The following is a 24,621-nucleotide window of genomic DNA, read 5'->3' on the forward strand; positions in this document are numbered from 1 at the left end:
TAAGTCTAGAACTGGTTTTCTTCTTTCTTCTTGTAAAAAAACCTAAAATAATGGCAGCTTTTGAAGAATTGCCGGAAGGATGCATTGCCGCCATACTCTCACGTACAACTCCGCTTGACGCAGGCAGACTTTCCCTCGTATCCAAGAGTTTCCTATCTGCTGCCTATTCCGATGCTGTATGGAATCAATCTCTCCCTTCCGATCCCCAATTCATCGACTCCATCATCTCACAGTCTCCTTCCCTCGCTAACACTCCTACCAAAAAGGCGCTCTATCTCGCTCTCTCTGATCGCCCTATCATCGTCGACAACGGTAAAAAGGTCTTCATCTTCCTAACCTCCAATTTCTCGCATATTTGGGATTATTAATATAGTGAAAGTGATATCAACCTTTTGATTATTTAAGATGTTTAGTTTAGAATATGCTAATTAATAAGCCTTGGATGGATATTTTGAAATTCAGAGTTTTCAATTGGATAGTGTTCTGGACTGGGCCAAGGGCTGGCCCAATCCCTTCTGCCCGACATTTGGGGCACAACCTAATAAGGGGAGACTTCCCCGACACGTCAGCCAATGACGTGTCCTGCTCGACATTACGGATAGGCAGCACGTTAAACACGTGCTCATCTACCCATGCATGTTGATCCACTCCGTCATAGCTTAACTGCTAAGCAGCACGTTTAACACGTGCTCATTCACCCAACCATATCCGTCACGGAGCTTATCCCTTACCCGCGAATAGCGGAACGGCTCCAACCAAGATAGAGGCAAATAACGGCCTTCCCCTACGATACAGGGACTATCTTGGCAGTTGAGTCTATTGGGCCGGTTATCCCGGCCCAATAGACCAACCTTTGGCCCAGCGCTGGGGGCACTATATAAGCTCTCCTAGACAGGAGAGCCAGGTATTCTGAATCATTCTGCATTCTACTTTCTCTCTCTTCTCTTGTATCTCTCTTGTTCTCTTTGCTGACTTAGGCATCGGAGCACCTGCAGGTACAAACCCCCCCTTCGGTGTGGAAGCTTGCTCAACGGACCGGCCTCAACCTTTCTGATCAACAGGTTAGATCAGTGGCGCCGTCTGTGGGGACTGAGTTCCTCCCCATCTTTTGTCTTCATTCAAGACTCTAAAGATCAAAACCGAATCTCTCAACAAACTTCATCATGGCTAGTTCATCACAGCAACTCAACACCGATACCAGCGATGAGAACGTGCTCAACGTTCCACCCTCTCCGCCGCCGCAGCATAACACCGTCCTATCACCGGTGCGTGACGATACCACCGTAACACGCGGTCCAGAAACCGACCCCCGCGACGGACGGGAAACCTCACTCTCGTCCGATGAAGAAGACGTCGAGGTCCTAACCGATCGTCGGATGGGCAAACGCCCGCAATTCAAACAAGAAACTCCGGCAAACAACGCTGGACAGCCCGCCACCTTGGCCAATTCCGAGATCACGGCCTTGATCGCTGCCCTAAAACAAACAACGGAGGCCATGCAGGCTCAAGGTCGTCGACTGGACGAGCAAAGTGAAAGAATCGCCGCGCTGGAAAGGAGCTGGCGCCGCAGAAAGACCAACTCTCCCCCGCGGAGACACCAGGCTACTCCTTCCCCTCCCCGTCCGGCGGCCGTCAAACATCGACGCCCCGACCTAGAGAGGGTCGAAGTTACTCCTCGGAAGAGGGATCGTACTCCTCCACATCGCGAGGGTAGACTCTCCCCGGGCAAGAAAGGGAAACATGAAGCTCCGCGCCACCATTCACCTCAAGGGTTGGCGCTGATGTCCAAGCAGGGCTCGTCGGGCAGCTACCGCCCTCGCAAATCTCGTAGTCCGACGCCGATGCCCGGCGATTATTCTCCCCGGTCTTCCGAGGACCATTCTCCCAACGGAAGCGACGAGGGCGATCCCCGATGCCCTCTTTCCAGAGACATCTTGAGGAAGCACATTCCAAAGGGTTTCGAGAGACCTCCTACGCTCCTCGCGTACGATGGATTAACCGACCCTGACGATCTCATAGCTAATGTCAACGCAAACCTGGATTTCAGGAATATTAGCGGTGCCATTAGGTGCAGACTGTTCCCAACCACACTGCGAAAGGGAGCGATGGCGTGGTACCAAAGCCTTCCCCCTCAATCTATCCACTCGTGGAGGGACCTTACGGAGCAGTTCTGCAGACACTTCACTGCTTCCCGCAAGCACCCAAAAACTGTGCACGCCTTGGAAGCCATATACCAAGCCGAGGATGAAACTCTCCGCAATTTCGTCGAGAGGTTCAATAAGGAGGCTGTGCAGGTCGAGACAACCGACGATATGAAGAAGTATTTGTTGCAGAGGGGCCTTCGCCCGGGCAGCGATTTTGCCAAGGCTGTTGGCATAGAAAAACCACCCACCTGGGACGACCTCCTCCTAAAAGCTCAAAAGTACATTGAGTACGAGGAAGTCCAGGCAGCTGATGTCGCCCGCCTTGCCCGACATGGAAGCAGCCACCCTGCCCGCGAGTCCTCCCATAGGAACGATGACAGGGGTGGCGACAGGGGAAGCGACAGAGGCGGCGATAGGGGTGGCGACAGGGGCAGAGACAGAAGGAGGGGCGAAAGACAAGAGCCCCGCGGCCCTCCAAGCACATTCAGCACCTACACCCCCCTCGTCAAATCTCGGGGAGAAATATTTGCTGAAGTTCACATCTCCGAGTTCAACAGAGCAGGTGTGAAGCAACCAAAGCCAACCCCTCTGAAGCCTGGCCAGGACAAGAATAGGTATTGCAGATACCACAAGAGCTATGGTCACAGGACCGACGACTGCATCCAGCTGAAGGATGCTATTGAAATAATGATAAGGAGCGGACACCTGCGAGAGTTCGTCAAAAGAAACAACAACCCTCGACCAGAGGCCGCGGAGACACGCGCGGTCGAGGAGGTACCTCCACAACCAGCCGGGCAGAACAACGCCAAGCAGATAGCTATGAGCGTATCCCGGCCAGAAGATTTTGCTATCCCCAGCGGTTTTGGGGACACCTATACTGGTCCTACGCTCAGCACGTGGGACTATTTCACAGACTCATTCGTCATATCCGGTGGTCGTATGGACAAGCACACCGTCGGATCAATAAAAAGAAAATTCGAGGATCTCATCAACACGTCCTCGAATATGAACGCTACGCTGGACAAGGCGAAGGGGCGGTCAATGCCTTTAGCCTTCTATCGCGAGGAGCTGCCCGGTGGGTCAGCCAATTTCCAAATTCCCCTCCTCGTCCGGGCAGACATGGCCAACATGGACGTTCGTCGGGTCCTCATCGATCCGGGGAGCTCCTGCGACATTATGTACGCCAGTTTGTTCAGGACCTTACAGCTGGACGAGACACACCTCACCCCGTACTTGGGCTCAGATCTCACAGGATTCAACGGGGCAACCACTAGGCCTTGGGGCTATGTCAACCTCATAGTCACTTTTGGCTCCGAGGAAACTGCCAAGTCGATCAGGGTCAAATTCTTGGTCGTAGACTGCCCCTGCCTCTACCAGTGCATCATCGGCAGGACGGCCATAGCAGACCTGATCGCTGTCCCCTCCACCGCCCACCTGAAGATGAAGTATTACACTCATAAGGGGCAGGTTGCTACTTTACACGAGGACATTGAAGCCGCGAGGAGGTGCTTTGACGCAGCATCCAAAGGCAACAATTTCATTGGCAAAGCTCCTGAACCAAAGAAGCCAAAGCCTTCCTCGGAAACACCACCAAAGCCATCCCCAGAAGCACCACCAAGTCTGCCCGGTCCAAGTGTGAGCTCTGTTGATCTTGACAGCCGCACCTCCAAGAAAGAACACAAGGAGGAGAAAAAGCTGAGGAAGGAGGAGAAGGAGGACGACGAGGCGAGAAAAGAGCATTATCGCCCCATCCCAGATGGAGACTTTGAGATAGTCCAGTTTGGCGAGGATCCAGAAAAAGGAGTCAAGATTGGTACGGGGCTCCCCGAGTTGGCGAGGAAGCAGCTGAAAGCCTGCCTAAGAGAAAATGTTGACCTATTCGCATGGCACGCTGCTGATATGTCCGGGCTGGATCCAAACATCGCTTGTGATCAACTTACGGTCGACCCACTTGCTAGTGCCGTAGTGCAACGTAGGCGTAGGCAGTCTCCCGAAAAAGAGGAGGCTGCTGAAAAAGCTGTAAAAGACCTCCTAGAGGCAAATTTTATTTCTGAAGCCAGATACACTACCTGGTTGTCAAACGTTGTACTAGTTAAAAAATCTAATGGAAAATGGAGAATGTGTGTTGACTATACCAATCTCAATAGGGCCTGCCCTAAAGATTCTTATCCTTTACCTTGCATTGATAAACTAGTCGATAATTCTTCTGGATTTAAATTATTGTCTTTTATGGATGCATATTCAGGATACAATCAAATCCCAATGGCTGTGGCCGACAGGGGAAAAACAGCTTTCATGACCGAGTCGGGCAACTATTACTACAACGTAATGCCCTTCGGTCTAAAAAACGCTGGCGCTACATACCAGCGGATGATGAACAGGGTATTCCGGGGAGAAATAGGCGACATGCTCGAAGTCTACATGGACGACATGATCGTAAAATCCCATGAGGAAATCGACCATACCGCCCACCTACGTAAGGTCTTCGAGCAGGCCAGAAGACACAACATGCGATTCAACCCAAAAAAGTGCACCTTCGGGGTACGGGCAGGAAAGTTCCTCGGATTCTACCTAACAGAACGAGGAATCGAAGCCAACCCCGACAAATGTCGTGCCTTTACGGAGCTCCCAACTCCGAACAACAAGAAATCCATACAAACCCTGAACGGAATGCTGACCTCATTATCCCGCTTTGTAGCAAAATTTGCTCAACACGCACTACCCCTATTCAAACTACTCAGGAAGGAAGCTGTGTTCGAATGGACGGACGAGTGCGAGCAGGCCCTCCAACATCTAAAGAAGGCCCTGTCCGAACCCCCAGTCCTCTCACGCCCGGATGTCGAGGAAGTGTTATACATTTACCTCTCTGTCGCGTCTGAGGCCGTTAGCGCAGCTCTTGTCCGTGAGACAACGCAAGGACAAAAACCGGTGTACTTTACGAGCAAGGCTCTCCAGGGGCCCGAACTCAGATATACTCAAATCGAGAAGGTGGCCCTCGCCTTGATCAACGCAGCAAGAAGACTACGTCACTACTTCCTAGCACACACAATCGTAGTCCGAACCGACCAACCCATCAAGTCGTTGCTTGGTCGGCCAGATATGGCGGGCAGGATGCTCAAATGGTCCCTCGAGCTTTCCGAATTCGACATTCGTTACGAAAGCAGGAAAGCGCTAAAATCACAAGTCCTAGCAGACTTTGTGGCCGAAATGACGAATCCATCCTCCACGACAAGCGAGGCAAACAAATGGACAATATTCGTCGACGGAGCATCGAGCGCCACGGGAGTAGGAGCAGGAATTATCCTGGAAAACGAGAACGGGATCATCATCGAGGTATCCGTAGCACTATCCTTCCCGACATCAAACAACCAGGCAGAATACGAAGCCTTCCTAGCAGGACTACGGTTGGCCGAGGACATGGAGGCAAAAGAAATTAAAATCTTCACAGATTCACAACTTGTTGCCTCACAAGTATTAGGAGAGTATCAAGCCAAAAATGATAACCTCTCCAAGTATTTAGCATTAGTGAAGGAAAAAATCACTAAGTTCGAGTCCGTGGAGGTGCAACACGTTCCGCGCGAGCATAACAAACGGGCAGATATCCTGTCCAAACTGGCGAGCACAAAAAAGAAAGGCGGAAATAAATCCGTCATTCAGGAAATACTCCCTCGACCAAGCATCGAGAAGACGACCAACGTCCTCGACATAAATGTCATCGGCGACAAAAACTGCTGGATGACCCCCGTATATAACTTCCTCGCGAATGGAACCCTCCCCGACGATCAGAAAGAAGCAGCCATAATTAGACGTCGAGCATGCGCATACGTCATCCTCGACGGAAAGTTATACAGACGAGGGTTCTCAATCCCGCTCTTAAAATGTGTCGACGAGGAAACAGTCGACTACATCCTGCGCGAGGTACACGAGGGGATCAACGCCCAGCACCTGGGAGGAAGATCGCTGGCCAGGAAAGCTCTTCGAGCAGGATACTACTGGCCCACCATGCAGCAAGACGCTAAGGACCATGTGAAAAAATGCGACAAATGTCAACGACATGGGGACATGCACCTGGCTCCTCCCCACGAACTCAAATCTTTGTCGTCACCATGGCCCTTCGCCTGGTGGGGCATGGACATACTTGGCCCCTTCACAAAGGGACTCTACCAAAATAAATTTTTAATAGTCGCCGTGGACTACTTCACCAAGTGGGTAGAGGCAGAACCCCTCTCCGACATAACGTCGTTTAGGATACTCCGTTTCTTCAAACGCGACGTACTCTGCCGATTTGGGATACCACAAGCCGTCGTCACGGACAACGGGACACAATTCACGGACAAAGGATTCCAAGACTTCCTCGCTGCCCTGGGGACTAAGCAGCATTTCACTTCCGTGGAACATCCCCAAACTAACGGGCAAGCCGAGGCCGCCAACAGAGTAATCCTGCGCGGCCTACGACGAAGATTGGACCAAAATAAAAAGAAATGGGTCGAGGAGCTCGAAAGCGTCCTTGGGCCTATCGCACAACACCACACTCCACAACCGGGGAGACTCCATTTAGAATGGTCTATGGAACAGAAGCAGTCATCCCCGTGGAGGTGGGCGAGCCATCTCGCCGAACCGAGCAACCGCTCGAAGAGGAAATGAACGACGAAGCTCTCCGTGAAGAGCTTGATCTCGTCGAAGAGATCCGCACGGGGGCATCCCTTCGGGAAGCCACCCTTAAACAAAAAATAGCTGCCCGACATGACGTCAAAGTCATCAAAAGAGAATTTGAAGTGGGCAGCCTCGTCTTAAGACGAAATGCTAAGGACTCCAGGATGGCAAACTGGCGGCCAACTGGGAAGGACCATATCGCGTCATTGACAAAACTGAAAATGGCGCGTATTATCTCGAGGATCTTCGAGGAAAGAAACTTCCTCGACCTTGGAACGCCCAAAAATTAAAACAATATTATAGCTAAGTTATTGCCAAAGTAAAAAACACTTCTAAAAGGCTGCTCGGATCCTCCAGCAACGAGCCCGACACCTCGACAACGGAAAGCACGCGGGCACACGTGCTCGATCCAATAATTGAAAAGGAGATACTCTGGCTCAGGAAGGGCAGAGCGTCTCCCCGACGAGGATGACCTTTGAGACAAGCTCCTCGTCTTCGTGCCAAGGCTTAACGCCCAGCTCGCGATGGGAAGTTCAAGCCGCGGGGGCGGGCACAAGAACGTGTCGGCGCCCGTATTAGCCTCAGAAACAACTCTAGGCGCTTAGACAGTTCCCTAAACTGTCTAAGTTAAATCCGAGGACGACCTCCTCGACGAAACGCGCTCGAAAGAAAAAACTTGCAAATAAAGAAAAAGGTTTTGTCGAGCAGGCATACAACAATGTCGAGCAAATACACAAACACCAAAACCAAAAATTTGTTAAGTTAAAAACGAGCAAGCATAAAGACATGCATAACACATTTCAAACAGGCATAACTTAGCAAAAACAAAAAGCAATAATTTAAACATACACACGAGGAGAATGAGATAGACGAGCAGGATCAATAAAACGGGCACTGTCATAAAAATACCGGGCATAAAAACCCACTTGTTCAAATATTACAAAACCGGGCACGCAGGCCCCCAAATATTGTTCAAAATAAAACAAAGAAAATTACAAGTTAATGGCGCAGGCCCAAATAAAAGAGTCGAGGAGGATCAGGTGCTCTCATCGTGACCCTCTGGGTTATCATCTGGTGCCTTCTCCTCCCCGACGGCTTCCTCCTCAGCTTCCCCCTCCTCCTCGTCATCATCATCACCATCCTCATCATACTTCTCCTCCTCAGCTTCCTCTCCGGAATGACTATCTGCCCATTCTCAACCCTTTTGAGCTTGTGAATGCCATCAGTGATCAAACCATGCTCGGCATTCACAATCCTAAGTTGGGCGATCGCATTCTTCCACCCATGCACCATGCTCTCCAACATCATGCCCCCGAGCCTCTTGATTTCCTTAACCAGGTCTGCTCGACTTACCAGCCTGGAAGTTTCAATTGCCTCATCAGCAGCAGGAGCAAGCTTGGACTGCAGGTCGCCTATAACCTCCTCCAGTTTCTTCTTCTCCTCGGCACCCTGAGTCTTTACCTCCTCGAGCTCTTTCTTAGTTTTCTCCAACTCCTCTCGAGTTACCCGAACATCTTCCAACAGCTGGCCATAATTCTCCTGCTTGCCCCTAAGGTCGATCAGCTCACCCTCCATCTGCACAATGCTCACCTCCAGCCTGGCATTCTGGGCAGCCAACTTCTCCATCTCACGAGTTGGCCCCCCCTCATTTAATACCAAGGCTGTCTCCGCCAGCCGGATGACAGCAGCAATTCTTGGGTGAGCTGATTTTGTCGAGCAACTGCGGAAACCCCCAGAACATAATCCCTCTCCGAGACGGGCACCTGAGGAGGGTTGTTGTTAAAAAAATCCTTGTTGCTCAAACAAGCAGGGAGAACAAATCCCCCATCACCCTCAGACAAGTCGACGATGGTCTTCATCGGCTCCTCCCTCTGCCTCTTCACCCGACCTCCCGGGGTTCCCGCTGAACTTCCCACCGGCGAAGATTGGCTGATGCTCCCCGAAGCAGTCTGTTCGGCAATCAAAGTGTGAGGCTTGGATCTCCTCGCTTTCTTCTTTGACTTCTCCCCTTTTTGCTCAGCAGCTATCCTCATCAGCTCGGAAGCAAGATCAGCCATTATACCTGCAAAGTCAAAAACATGGTCAGAAACACGGGGAGAAACTCAAAACATCAAAAATGCTGAATATAAAACAAAGTAAAAAACGGGCAGGAATCAAAGTAAAATACCCAGCAAAGTATTCTCAGCTGCAGCAGTCTTGCACGACAACAACAATTTTGTATTCACAAAACGAGGTTCGATCCTCGGTTTACCATGCTTGTCTAGTGCAGCATCTCCTAAACTGGTTATAACCCTACAAGGCTTAAAGCCATCCACGTAAACCTTCAGCTTCTCAAAACCTGCCATCTCCGTCGGGGTCAGGTCCTCGGCAGCCGTCAGATATTCATCGGTTCGCATTACAAAATGCTCCGACGACCACGACAGCGGGAAACGAAGGACCCACTCCGTTACCTGCTCCCCCTCATCGTCCAATTGAGGAGACCCGTCCTCGAGGAATACCGGCTTGTCCATATAAAGAGAGTTTAAGGCAAACTCCGTCACCGGTTTCACCACGTAATATCTCTCCTTGAAGCCCCGGGCAGACTCCACAAACATCTTGAATATCTTGCTCGACTGGTGCTTCAAAGACACCCAACCTTGCTGGTCCCCGACTTTCTGTCGTTGGATCTTGAAGATATAGAAGAATAAAGAGACGGTGGCCTCCACCTCCAGATACCGACAAAGAATCTGGTACGCCCGGATGAACGCCAACGCGTTTGGATGAAGCTGGGAGGGAGCTACCTTTAACCGGCCAAAAATCTCGGCTTCGAGGTTGTTGAAGGGCAATCGATATCCCATCTCCTTGAACGCCATTTCGTACATGGTAAATCCACCTTCAGTGTACGGCGAACAAATCCGCTCCCCTTCAGCAGGCATATGGACCTCCCAGTTGACCACGCCAGCCTCCTCGACGATAGTAAAAAGCCGGGGATCCTGAGTAGTAATTGTCGAAGCAATGCCCCGAGGCTCGGGCGCAACCCAGGCCAGCTCTGGATCTGTTATGGTGTCGACCAGCTTATGTTTTGACGCCGCTTGGCTCCCCGTAGCCTCCTCTGTGTCTGACATTTCGAATACCTGAAAAGCAGCGAAGATAAAGTGAATTCGACAGTATATCAAATCCACCCTTTCACCGCAATTCAAGTGAAAGGGCGTGAAATAGGGCGAGGACGCTGTCCCCGACCAAAAGCCCTTATCAAAATGGCAAACAAAGAAAACAGAGGAAACGAGGAGAACCATTAAACAAAGCCTAAAAATGGGGAGAAGGTCCCCGACACAAGCTATCAACATTGCTCGACGCCCAGAAGCAAACGTAGTTTTGCATAAAATCTAAAGTTAAAAACGAGGAGAAGCTCCCCGACACAGAGTTTTCACAAACTCATTTATCTACACATTTCTCAAGGAAATAACGGGGAGAAAGGTCCCCGACACAGAGTTTCTACAAACTCATTTTCTCAAAGAAAAGCGGGGAGAAGGTCCCCGACATTCATACAAGTCACAAAGACACTTAAAATATTCGCGAAGGCGAAAACGGGGAGAAGCTCCCCGACTAAAGGTTCAGCTAACCTAGCTTTTTGCTACAATAAACGGGGAGAGGAAACAACATCCTCCTCCCCGACACAAAACGCATGGGATTCCCAGAAATCTGAATGATATTCAACAAGTTCATCATGTTCATCAGTTTTTCCAGCAACATTCATCAACATTCATACATCACAGATTCCCAGAAAAGGGATGAAACACCCATGTTACACCAGAAATCGTAACATAGAGTTGGCATTTGGGGGAGATTTCACCACAAATAAACACCAAATCCCACCAAAAAACAGTGATCTAAAACACTAACAAAGGGAATTCAAACCAAAATCCAACGAAAAATAGGCCTGAATCTAACACAAAGAGATCAAGGATTTAAGGCACCAACACACAATGCAAAATGGGTACAAAACAGACCCAAAACAACATGAACAAAAAGGATGTTCAAAGATAATGTTCAAAAGGCTAACACGCATGAAAATGCAAACACAAACATGTTTTGAAACAAGCCAAAGCAAAGACAGTTGAAGAAATTACCTTAAATCAAGCAAAGATTGAAGCTTTAAGCAAAGAAAAGGAGCGCAAACCCTGACTTGAGAACTTGGAGTTTCCTAAACTTTCAACTGAGAAAGCAGCAGTAGCAGCAACGATGGGAAGGAGAAGAGAAAAGTTCCAAATGATTCTCCTCTTTCCTATTTATAGACTGTGATCTCCTCGCACCGTGCATCGCGAAGCAACGCGCCAATCGCGTCACATCCGTTGATCAAATCCTACGGTCAAGATTAAAATGCATCAAAGGGCCCTGATGTGATCTGATGGAAAACGAAAAGACGTGATGAATCCAACGGCTCACATGGCTCCTCGTAGAACGAGGCAATTAGTACCTATTTCCTAGGTCATGATTACAGCCTTTAATAGCTGTAACACATGGCAAACAGCAGACGAAACGTCTGTCCTTTCGCATCCCATCGAACAGACGACGCGACCCTCGAGGGACTCATCGTCATCCTCAACGTAAATGTCTCCTCGACACGGGGAGCAAGCGTGAATTATGGGCAAGTCAAACAAACATCACAAATAAACTTGCCCGTAATAAGGAGCAGCATTAACAAACGTGCAACTAACGTAATGCTTCCTCGACAGTCAGTCGAGGAACTAGAAAGCCAATGACTTTCAAAGACAAAGTCTCCTCCCCGTAAGTTCCTCCACGAACATCGTGGCACGTGCTACGAGAAAAGGGAAACTTCCCCCCTGGAAAATCCTCCTCGACATGCCACAGAGGAATTTACGGCAACATATATACTCTCCTCGCGCAAACGAGCAACAATCATAATCAATGAATTATGAACTCCTCCAAGGATTGACGGGGAAAACAACTCCTCGACATGCGGGCCTGGACCTTAAGTCATTACTCCTATGCCTAGGAGCAACGACTTGGGGGGCTCCTGTTCTGGACTGGGCCAAGGGCTGGCCCAATCCCTTCTGCCTGACATTTGGGGCACAACCCAATAAGGGGAGACTTCCCCGACACGTCAGCCAATGACGTGTCCTGCTCGACTTAACGGATTAGTACCACGTTAACCACGTGCTCATACATCCGCGCATGTTGATCCACTCCTATGTAGCTTAACAGCTAAGCAGCACGTTTAACACGTGCTCCTTTATCCAACCACAGCTGTCACGGAGCTTATCCCTTACCCGCGAATAGCGGAACGGCTCCAACCAAGATAGAGGCAAATAACGGCCTTCCCCTACGATACAGGGACTATCTTGGCAGTTGAGTCTATTGGGCCGGTTATCCCGGCCCAATAGACCAACCTTTGGCCCAGCGCTGGGGGCACTATATAAGCTCTCCTAGACAGGAGAGCCAGGTATTCTTGTTGGGTTTTTGTATGATTGGCTACATTTTGCAAAAACATATTTTAGCCAAGTGTTAAGACAAGTGTGCTGACCCCAAGTGTTGTGACAAATGTTGTGACACTTTGGAACAACACCTGACTCTGTTCTGCGCGCGCCAGCTGGATGTTTTTATTTTCTACTCAATCTTTTGAAGATCTGTTTGAAGAATTGTTTCAAGGTTTCTTACAGAGGAAGGCGCACGTGTTTAATGTGTTTCAGAAGGCAGCTAAACCCTAGTTTTATTTTCCAAAGGAATTATATTTTTGGAAAATATATTTTTGCGGTTTCAAAAATATAACTATTATTTTCAGAAATATATCACTGCTGCCGCAATTCTAGAAGCCCTAATTTTGTCTTGAAGCCCAAGTCGTTCTACTACTATAAATACGAAGGCAAGCATATGGTTTCAAGTATCTAAAATCGTGTTCTTACAAAGCGTGTGTTTTAGGATTTTAGAGTGTTAATTGTGAGCCTATCTTGTGTCTCATTGATGCAAGCTTAGGACCTGAGTGTTATTGAGTTGTAAGTGTGAACTTCTCCTAAGCTTTGAAGTACGGAGATTGTTCTATTGTGTTGTGTGGTTTACTCGCAAGCTTTTAAGCAAGAGTGAATCCTAGTTTTTAGGAGTGTGTCTCCAATCGTTGTAATCGTCTGAGTTGAATAGCAGCGCTGTCTGTGTTGCTAAGGTGGGAATTGGGACGGGGTCTCATATCTAGGAGTTCCTAGGTAGAAGGGTCATTGGGTAGTGATTAAGTGAGAAGTTGTAAACGGGTGAGTTTAGCTTCGAAGTAATACTGCTGATAGTGGACTTCATTCCTGGATTGGTATCCCCCAGAGTAGGCTTTAGGCTGAACTGGGTTAACAACTCTCGTGTGTTATTTACTTTACTGTTTGTATTGTTTTATGTTATTTGCTCTGTTTATAGACAAGTGTTGGCGCACCAGTGACAACATCTGTCTACAACAGACAAGTGTTGCTACACCTTGAGCAACACCTGTCCACTGTGTGCCAGGAATTTCAATTGGCATCAGAGCAGGCACCCTGTTCTGAATTTTAGGGTGAGCTCCAGGGAAATCGTTTCTGGCAAGGATGGACAAAGAAGGAGGTTTTGTTACCAGACCACCTCTCTTGGTTGGCGCTTCAAACTATGATTATTGGAAGTCCCGCATGATGGCCTTCCTAAAACAAATTGATAGCAAGACATGGAAGGCAATTCTGAGAGGATGGACTCCACCTGTGAAGATGGACAAAGATGGTAAACCAACTCTTGAGTTAAAATCTGCTGAAGAATGGTCCAAAGAAGAAGATGAGCTTGCTCTTGCAAACTCAAAAGCATTATATGCGCTATATAATGGTGTTGACAAGCATATATTCAGACTCATCAAAAAGTGTGTCTGTGCTAAGGAAGCTTGGACAATTCTTGAGACTGTTCATGAAGGTACCTCTAAAGTGAAGCTGTCTAAGCTACAACTCTTAACAACTAAGTTTGAGAATCTAAGAATGAATGATGATGAAACCATTCAGGATTTTCACATGACCATACTTGATTTTGACAATCAATTTGATGCCTTGGGTGAAAAGATACCTGAAGAAAAGCTGGTAAGAAAAATGCTCAGGTCTCTACCTAAGAAGTTTGACATGAAAGTCACAGCTATAGAAGAAGCAAAGGACATCACAGATATGAAGCTAGATGAACTGGTTGGTTCACTACAAACCTATGAGGTAGCTACAAATGAAAAGATGGATAAGAAAAACAAAAGTATTGCTTTTGTTTCAAATGCTGAGGAAGAAGATCAACTGAGTGATACAGAGTCTGAACAAAGCATCTCTGATGCAATGGTTCTTTTGGGAAAACAATTTAATAAGGTGCTAAAGAGAATGGACAAACGATCTAAGACAGGTGCAGCTGACATTGGTCGCAATACTTACAGGAATTTCAGAAAACCTGTAACAGATGAGAAATCAGCTCCAAATAAAGGTGTTCAATGCCATGAATGTGAGGGTTTTGGTCACATTAGAAGTGAATGTGGAACCTTTCTGAAGAAACAAAAGAAGGGGTTAACTGTAACTTGGTCAGATGAAGATTCTGAAGGAGAAACTGATACTGCAAAGGCTATACATGTATTGACAAGTGTTTGCACATCTGACACTGAATCATGTGAAGAAGAGCTGACCTTTGATGAGCTTGCTGAATCATATAAAAAGCTGTGTCTGAAGAGTGCAGAAGTCTGCAGAGTCTCTGAAGAGCAAAAAGAGACAATCACTAAGTTGCAAACTGAGAAAGCTGCTAATTTGTCAAGAATCTCTGAATTTGGTACTAAATGGGAAGATAGTTTAAAGATCATTGAGCAACAGAAGGCAACTATCATCAACTTAGAAGCTGACAAGATCAAACAACTGACTGAGATAGCCCATCTGAATGAAGAGGTAACTGAATTAAACTCTCATCTTGAGAATTTAAAGAAGCATGTTCTTAGGCTATTCAAAGGAAGTGATCTAGATGAAATCCTGGAAACTTTGCCTGCCCCCAGTAGATCCAAAACAGGCATTGGGTATGAATACAAAAATGTTAATAGGATTATGGATTACAACAAAGAAGGGAAATTTTTGCCTGAGTTGAGTAAACAACCGTCTCCAAAAATGCATGACAGGATGTCGCCACACCTGTCTCCTAGACAACAGAGACAAGTGTTGCCACATGTGGCACCACATCAGCAAAGATGGCAGAGACCTAGGTTTATACCTAGACCAAGAAGCAGGTACCATTCATGGAGATGTCATCACTGTGGAAGAAAGGGGCACATAAGGCCTTATTGCTACAAACTGTATGGTTATCCAAGTGAAATTCCACAAGAACCTGATCAAACCATCACTAAAACAAAGATGGAATGGAAGCAAAAAGATGATGCAACCAATACCAAGGAGTATACAGCTGAAAGCAGTGGGAAAGGTTTGATTGCCCATACGTCTCTCAGAGCCTCATCAAAAGAAGATTGGTACTTTGATAGTGGTTGCTCTAGACACATGACTGGTGTTGAAAAATATTTAAAGGAAGTAAAATCCTATGCCACAAGTTTTGTGACATTTGGAGATGGAGCAAAGGGGGAAATCAAAGGTATTGGAAGACTTATTGACCATGGTCTACCAAAACTTGAAAATGTTCTCCTTGTAAAAGGACTAACTGCCAATCTAATCAGTATAAGCCAACTATGTGATCAAGGCATGAAAGTCAACTTTACAAAAAATGAATGTCTGGTCAGCAATAATGAAGGAGACATCCTTATGAGGGGTGTTAGATCAAAAGACAACTGCTACTTGTGGATCCCTTTTGAAGAAGGTAATGTATCTACATGTCTCTTAACTAAAAATGAAGAGGTTAAGCTGTGGCATCAAAAATTAGGACATCTTAACCTGAAGAGCATGAAGAGAGTCATATCAGAAGAAGCTGTCAGAGGACTACCATTCTTGCAGATACAGGAAGGCAATATCTGTGGTGAATGTCAGATTGGGAAGCAAACCAAAGTGTCGCACCAAAAGTTGCAACACTTGTCCACCTCTAGAGTTCTTGAGTTACTACATATGGATCTGATGGGGCCCATACAAGTTGAGAGTCTTGGAGGTAAGAAATATGTTCTTGTTATTGTTGATGACTTCTCTAGGTATACTTGGGTGAATTTCATTAGGGAAAAATCTGAAACTTTTGAAGAATTCAAAAACCTTTGTGTACAACTTCAAAAAGAGAAAGACTGTGGTATTGTAAGAATCAGAAGTGACCATGGTAAGGAATTTGAAAACTCTAAATTTGCTGATTTTTGTGCTGCTGAAGGAATAATTCATGAATTCTCTTCACCAATTACACCTCAACAAAATGGTGTGGTTGAAAGAAAGAATAGAACCTTACAAGAATCTGCTAGAGTAATGTTGCATGCCAAAAATGTTCCTTACAAGTTCTGGGCTGAAGCCATGAATACAGCATGTTACATTCACAATAGAGTAACATTAAGGAAAGGAACTGCTACAACATTGTATGAACTATGGAAGAATAGGAAGCCTACTGTGAAGTACTTCCATGTGTTTGGGTCAAAATGTTATATTTTGGCAGATAGAGAACCTAGGAGAAAATTGGATCCCAAAAGTGATGAGGGGATATTTTTAGGTTACTCAACCAACAGCAGAGCGTACAGGGTTTTTAACTCCAGAACAAGAACTATGATGGAATCAATTAATGTTGTTGTTGATGACAGTGATACAACAAGTGCAGATCCAGCTGAAGAGACAGATGTCATAACACCTGTCCCAACACCTGATGATGATCAAACTGAACCTGAACCTGATCAACATTCTGAGTCTACTACAGAGGTTCCTAGACCAAACAAGGGACCATCTACTAGAACACAGAAGAATCATCCTCTGGAACTTGTCATTGGAAATCCAAATCAAGGAATTGCAACAAGAAGATCAAAAGAAGCAATCTCCAATTCATGTTTCATATCAAAGATTGAACCAAAGAATGTTAAAGAAGCTTTGACTGATGAATACTGGATCAATGCTATGCAGGAGGAACTAACTCAGTTCAAAAGAAGTGAGGTATGGGATCTAGTACCTAGACCAGATGGTATAAATGTTATTGGTACAAAGTGGGTGTACAAGAACAAAACTGATGAAAATGGTGATATTACTAGAAATAAAGCCAGACTTGTAGCACAAGGATACACCCAGATAGAAGGAGTAGATTTTGATGAGACTTTTGCTCCAGTTGCTCGCTTGGAGTCCATAAGATTACTCTTGGCTGTGGCATGCATTTTGAAATTCAAGCTATATCAAATGGATGTAAAAAGTGCATTCCTAAATGGCTATCTAAATGAAGAGGTATATGTTGAGCAACCAAAAGGGTTTGTAGATCCAAGCTTTCCTAACCATGTTTACAAACTAAAGAAAGCACTCTATGGATTGAAACAAGCCCCTAGAGCATGGTATGAAAGACTGACTGAATTCCTTGTCAGCCATGGATACAAGAAGGGTGGTAATGATAAAACCTTGTTTGTAAGAGAAGAGAAAGGGAAGCTAATGATAGCTCAGATATATGTGGATGATATTGTATTTGGTGGAATGTCGCGACAAATGGTGGAACATTTTGTGCATCAAATGCAATCTGAATTTGAAATGAGTCTTGTAGGTGAGCTAACTTATTTTTTAGGTCTTCAGGTCAAACAAATGGAAGACACCATATTTATCTCTCAAGAAAAATATGCAAGAAACATTGTGAAGAAATTTGGTATGGAAGGTGGTAGTCACAAAAGAACACCTGCTCCTACACACTTGAAGCTTACCAAAGATGAGAAAGGGGTTGATGTGGATCAAAGTCTCTATAGAAGTATGATTGGAAGCCTACTATATCTCACAGCTAGCAGGCCTGATATCATGTTTGCAGTTGGAGTTTGTGCTAGATACCAATCTGAACCCAAGATGAGTCATCTGACTCAAGTAAAGAGGATCTTCAAATATGTCAATGGCACATGTGGCTATGGAATTCTATACTCTCATGGTAATGATTCTACCTTAATTGGATATTGTGATGCAGATTGGGCTGGAAGTGCTGATGATAGAAAGAGCACCTCTGGTGCATGTTTCTTCTTGGGAAACAATCTAGTATCTTGGTTTAGTAAGAAGCAAAATAGCGTGTCTCTATCAACAGCTGAGGCAGAATATATAGCAGCTGGGAGTAGTTGCTCTCAATTGTTATGGATGAAACAAATGTTGAAAGAGTATAGTGTGGAGCAAGATGTCATGACACTTTACTGTGACAATCTTAGTGCCATAAACATTTCTAAAAATCCTATTCAACATAGTAGGACTAAGCACATTGATATACGTCATCATTTTATAAGGGAGCTTGTAGAAGAAAAAATTGTTACACTTGAGCACATTGCATCGGAAGAACAATTAGCAGACATTTTTACTAAAGCGTTGGATGCAAGTCAATTTGAAAATTTAAGAGGCAAACTTGGAATTTGCCTTTTTGAAGACAAATAGCAGTTACAGCAGGCAATGCGTGTAACTACCTCTCATCACTTTAAGTTACACGCAAATCAAGGAAGTTCTCATTCAACTTCCCACAACCTCCATCAACCACAATCATTACTCCTCATTCATTCTCTCTCTCACGCTCAAAAACTATCCATCTTCCGCATCAACATTTCTCCAACCTTGTCTTTTCTCAGAAAACTTCAATTCCAAATCATGTCGAACTCTGTCAAATCTTCACCAACAAAGTCAGACGCTACTCCATCACTACAAAAGGTGGTAATCGATGCTGTTCCTCTAACCACCATACCTTCCACAAGTCCAACAATGAGGAGAAAATCTGTTGCAAAGAAGGATAAGTCATCGCGAACGAATACAAATCCTTCCTCTCCTGCTGCAATTAAAAGTTCAAAGCGTAAGAGCAAGAAATCGAAGTCTGAATCAAGGAGAAGTTTTACAATGTCTGAACTGCATGTTGATCCACTTCCATCGAGTGGTGTTGCTACTCCTGTCGTAAAAGCTGCAGAGGTTAATGTCGACGCATCTGGTAAGAATTCTCTTAATCAAAACCTTAATATTCCAAATCCTGGTGAAACCCTAGGTGTAGAGACCCCTGAGATGTCTGGAAATTTGGGGAAAAGTGTTCCTAACTCCCCTGTTGCTGCTGATGATAATATTGGTGCTTCTACTGAGATCAATAATGATGTTGCTAATGAGTCCATTAAGAAAACTGCTCCTGAGACTCATGTTGCGCCAAGTGTTGCAACACATGGCGCTGCGCCAAATGTGGTGCCAGATGTTACCACATCTTTGGCACAAGAAAATCTGGTGGACTATTCTGAGTCAGATGAGAGTCCCCCACCTAAGGATGCTGATAAAGAAGCTGATCCTGATAAAGTTGTGAAAGAAACTCCTGAGGTTATAATTGTCAATGAAACTGAAACTACTGTTAGTGATAAGGCTATTCCTGCACATTCTGAAGCTAGTGTAGCTAGGAGGACTAGAAGTAGGGCTGGTAAAGCTGTAGAAACACCTGTCCAAACACCCAAACCCTCTAAGGCTGGAAAAGCTACTGGTAAAAAGCCTGTGTATGGACCTCCAAAACCTGTAAGTAAGGTGGTTCCTAGAACTGAGACTAGAAAAAGGAAAGCTCCACCAACAAGTGATTCTGAGTTTGAGCCTGAGACAGATGTTGCTGCATCTGGCAGCACATCTAGAAAGAGTATAGGAAGGAAGAAGATTCCTCAAACTGTTCCCTATGCTCCTTTAGATAATGTTTCATTTCATCTGGAAAATGGGTCTGCAAGGTGGAAGTTTGTATATCATAGAAGGTTAGCTCTGGAAAGAAATTTGAAAGCTGATATTCTTGAATGTCCTTGTTGTTGAAGCTCTTGAGTATGCAGGGTTGATGAAAACTGTGGTTAGTCTGGACAAGTGCTATGACAGGCTTGTCAAGGAATTTTTGATTAATGTGGCTGCAGACTGTAATGATCCTGCAAGTCCTGAATACAGGCAAGTGTTTGTTCGTGGAAAGTGTGTTCAATTCTCCCCTACTGTGATAAACCAACATCTCCAAAGAAGTTCTGATGAAGAGGCTCCTCTGAAAGCCACAGATAATGAAATCTGCAAGGTCCTCACTGGAGGAAGAATTAAAGCATGGCCAAGCAAGGCTAAGTTGTCTGCAACTTCCCTCTCTCCATTTTATGCTGTTCTGAATAGGATTGCTGCACATAATTGGGTGCCTACAACCCACTCAGGTGATGTGGCAAGAGGATTGGGTAGGTTTATCTATGCTGTGGGTACCAAGGCCAAGTTTGATTATGGATCTTATTTCTTTCAAGAAACCTTAAGCCATGCCCTGACTTATGCTGTTGAGAAACCAGTTGCTCTCCCTACTCTGCTGTGCAATATAATTCTTGAGCAACACCCAGATATACTAAGGAGTACTGATGTTCCTTGTAAAAGGAAAGGGGTGTTGGTGATTGAGCAGAGGCTGCTGGATGGGACAAATGCTGCAGCAGGTGTTGGCACATCTGTCCAGGCTGGAGCACTTTCAAGAAAGCAGATAATTGCAGACTTGACTGAGACCAGCAGAGCTCTTGAGGCCAGGAAGCTGAAAATAGACCGTGTGATTGAGGCACTCAAGGCTGAGGAAGCTGCTGAGATGGCTGAGGGTGAGCCAAATGGACAAGAAGGAGAAGAGGCTAGTGAGTCTGAGGATGGTTCTGAGGATGTGATGGAGGACTCTGATGAAAGTTCTTCAATCTGATCTCTGATGTTTTTCTTATGATTTTTCTGATGTACTTTTGTTGTTTTTCTTGGTGTTTCTTTTATGGGCAAGGTCCTGAATTTCTAGCACCTGTGTGTGCTCTATGGTCTGTAATAACTGCACACTGATGTTTGTCTATGCTCTGGTACACTACTATTTCCTATGCATGATGTTTGTCTAAATTGTGGCTAAAAAGGGGGAGTAGTGTGTGTGTGTGTGACAAGTGTGAAGACAGATGTTCTCACATCTGGTGACAATTGTTCGTATGCTCGTATTGAGGGGGAGTGTGAGTAATATGCATGTACTGAGGGGGAGTAGTGAATATTCTTTCTCTATCTGGTGTGTGTATGTATGAATTCAGGGGGAGTGCGAGTGATATTATCTCTTGATCGCCTGAATGTTTGATGACAAATGTTGTGCCAAGTGTTATGGCACCTGACTATTAAGTCCACTATCCACTATGACTGAGAATTCATTTTTCTCAGATGTTTATGGGAATTTATTTTTCCCTGATGTTCTTATGATGAATGGATGCGCGTTAAACTATTAGGAGTTTATTTCTCCTACTTCTTAGCATCTACTATGGGAGTTTATTTCTCCCTTGTGTTGTTCCATGAGGCTAGTTGTCTCTATTCCGCTGTTGCATTGCCTCTGATGCTACTTGACTATCATGGAAGTATTGTTTATTATGTGTTACTTTCTTTCCTAGTTGTGTGATCATGTTGACTCGAAGGAAAGGTAATACTGTATCTCTATATACTGGTCTAATATTGTTTTAGCCAAAATTTGCCAAAGGGGGAGATTGTTGGGTTTTTGTATGATTGGCTACATTTTGCAAAAACATATTTTAGCCAAGTGTTAAGACAAGTGTGCTGACCCCAAGTGTTGTGACAAATGTTGTGACACTTTGGAACAACACCTGACTCTGTTCTGCGCGCGCCAGCTGGATGTTTTTATTTTCTACTCAATCTTTTGAAGATCTGTTTGAAGAATTGTTTCAAGGTTTCTTACAGAGGAAGGCGCACGTGTTTAATGTGTTTCAGAAGGCAGCTAAACCCTAGTTTTATTTTCCAAAGGAATTATATTTTTGGAAAATATATTTTTGCGGTTTCAAAAATATAACTATTATTTTCAGAAATATATCACTGCTGCCGCAATTCTAGAAGCCCTAATTTTGTCTTGAAGCCCAAGTCGTTCTACTACTATAAATACGAAGGCAAGCATATGGTTTCAAGTATCTAAAATCGTGTTCTTACAAAGCGTGTGTTTTAGGATTTTAGAGTGTTAATTGTGAGCCTATCTTGTGTCTCATTGATGCAAGCTTAGGACCTGAGTGTTATTGAGTTGTAAGTGTGAACTTCTCCTAAGCTTTGAAGTACGGAGATTGTTCTATTGTGTTGTGTGGTTTACTCGCAAGCTTTTAAGCAAGAGTGAATCCTAGTTTTTAGGAGTGTGTCTCCAATCGTTGTAATCGTCTGAGTTGAATAGCAGCGCTGTCTGTGTTGCTAAGGTGGGAATTGGGACGGGGTCTCATATCTAGGAGTTCCTAGGTAGAAGGGTCATTGGGTAGTGATTAAGTGAGAAGTTGTAAACGGGTGAGTTTAGCTTCGAAGTAATACTGCTGATAGTGGACTTCATTCCTGGATTGGTATCCCCCAGAGTAGGCTTTAGGCTGAACTGGGTTAACAACTCTCGTGTGTTATTTACTTTACTGTTTGTATTGTTTTATGTTATTTGCTCTGTTTATAGACAAGTGTTGGCGCACCAGTGACAACATCTGTCTACAACAGACAAGTGTTGCTACACCTTGAGCAACACCTGTCCACTGTGTGCCAGGAATTTCAATTCTAAACCATTCGACACTTTCTTTCTCTCTCTTCTTTGTATCTCTTGTCCTCTTTGCTGACTTAGGCATCGGAGCACCTGCGGGTACAAACCCCCCCTTCGGTGTGGAAGCTTTCTCAACGGACCGGCCTCAACCTTTCTGATCAACAGGTTAGATCAGATAGAAAGAGTGGGAAAAGGTGTTACATGCTTGCTGCTAGATCTCTCACCATTGCTTGGGGTGATGATCGGCGCTATTGGAACTGGATTGCTATGTCTGATTCCAGGTTAGCTTAGCTGTTTAGGTTTTTTTTTTCTTTTTCTGAGAGAGTTCATCCGCAAATCAAGAATCGAACATGGGTTGTCCCGAACAATTTGTCCCACAGAGAACTGATTCACGAGTCACGACTTGAGCCCAATTACTTAGTTATACTAGCGATTTGTATTAAGTGCAGTCATTTGCTTCGTGCAGTAGGTTGCAGGTCATCAAGACTGTCCGATTAAGATCGAACGGTTCATTGCTCACTGCATGCAGTCATTTATTTGTGATTGCACAATATTACCTCCCCAATATGTCTATTAACTTAATGAGAAATGCTAAACTGTACCCTGGGAATCTTGTTAAGCATGTCAAAAAAGAAAATTAAAGACAAAATTAATGTTGAAAATATACCTTTTTACATTTTTAAAGTATTAGATGCACAAATTCGATGATGCTTAACAAGTACCTCAGGGACACTGTTTAGCATGACCCTAACTTAATTAACTCTTAATTATCAGTTATCTATGCCTTTGGGTTAACTAACTCTTAACTCTAAATCTGTGAATCAATTTTATGATACATTTGGGTCAATACGCTTGGCTGGCATAACAGATTTAGTTGTGACTAATGATCCTAAAAGGAGGGGTAAGAGAGAAATTCCTTGGATTGTGCATAAATATAGCAAGGATTTTCAGTTATTGGTTTGCAGAAAATTTATGAAAATTTCTTGTCTCCCTTTTGTACTCTCCAGTAGAGTAATGACCTTAAGTACTTGTATTTGGTTCTTCTTTTCCCTTCGAGTACTTTTCTGCTTTCCATATAAATGTTGTAGTTTGTTTATGTACTTGTGGATATTCCTTTATCAATACAGAGAGATTCCAATTTCATTTAAGTTTTGTTTCTGTGTTAATTCACAAGGTGTCAAGACCTTACAATCAATCAGTTACATAACATTTTTTAATGTCTGTTCTGTTTCTCTCTTGCAATTTTCTTCATTTTCTGGTTCCTTTATTTTTTTTCTAGGTTGCTCCTTTTTTTTGTTCATTATCTCACTTTTATTGGTTTCTTCTTCAACTTCTCCATTGTATGTCAGTTCTCTGTGAATTGTTAATGCCATTCCTCCGAATCTTACATTATTAATTCATTGAAGATTCCTCAAGCCCTCCCTTTATTCACCAATCTCCATAAATTGCCTTTGGAATTTTCAGCGGCACAAGGAATTGATTTTATAGCGTTGTAGTAGCGTCTTGGCCTTTCCATCTTCATCACAAATCCTACTCTTAGCCACTAGAGTTGCAAAGTCCCAGATTTCTGAAAATCCAATGAGATGCTTAATGCCGGGATGCAATCCGCTCTCAAACTTAACATACTTTTCATTCTCAGCTTCCACGGTGTTGTAGTGTGGACTAAAAGCACAAAGACTCAAACTTGACAGTGTACTCCGCAACAGATATGTTTCCTTGTTTGAGCTCCATAAACTCAACAACCTTCTTGTTCTTAACATTAGCTGAAAAGTACTTTCTCAAGAACTCCACCTTGAACATCTCCCAAGTGATTATGTCACCACCGGCTCCCATCATTAGCTTGGCATTCTTCCACCATTGATTAGGTTCCTCTCTTAGCACATAAGTCCCCAAGGTTGTCTTGTTCACCTCGGAACATCCCATAGTCTCGAAGATAATCTCAACTTCCTCCATACACTTGATAGCACCATCTGGAGCATACCCTCCAGTAAAGTACGTTGGTTTGTGCCTCGTGAACAGCTCCAATCTCAACTCAACTTCTCTTCCGGGTTGATTGTCCCTTGCAATGAGGTTAGCCATAGTAGCCTGATGAGTTCTCATTAGTCACTATTTTTAGAGTCTTTTTAATAAGTTTTAATATCATTTTATTAGTTTAATGTTTAATTTAGAGTCATTTTAAAATAAATTACAATTTTTGGTGTATTGAGTCAATTAAGTGTTTTTTCTCTAT

The 24,621-nt window shown here is 44.7% G+C and overlaps 1 protein-coding gene across 1 annotated transcript; it reads left to right on the forward strand.

The window, feature by feature from the left end:
- On the forward strand, positions 1-22,979 carry LOC123903204 (F-box protein PP2-B11-like). Its single transcript, XM_045953133.1, has 3 exons — positions 1-320; positions 463-475; positions 22,567-22,979. The coding sequence occupies exons 1-3, from the start codon at positions 51-53 to the stop codon at positions 22,680-22,682; spliced, it is 399 nt and encodes a 132-aa protein (XP_045809089.1). The 5' UTR covers positions 1-50; the 3' UTR covers positions 22,683-22,979.
- The last annotated feature ends 1,642 nt before the right edge of the window (positions 22,980-24,621 follow it).

Source organism: Trifolium pratense, linkage group LG1, assembly GCF_020283565.1.
Source record: "Trifolium pratense cultivar HEN17-A07 linkage group LG1, ARS_RC_1.1, whole genome shotgun sequence".
Classification (NCBI taxonomy): Eukaryota; Viridiplantae; Streptophyta; class Magnoliopsida; order Fabales; family Fabaceae; genus Trifolium; species Trifolium pratense.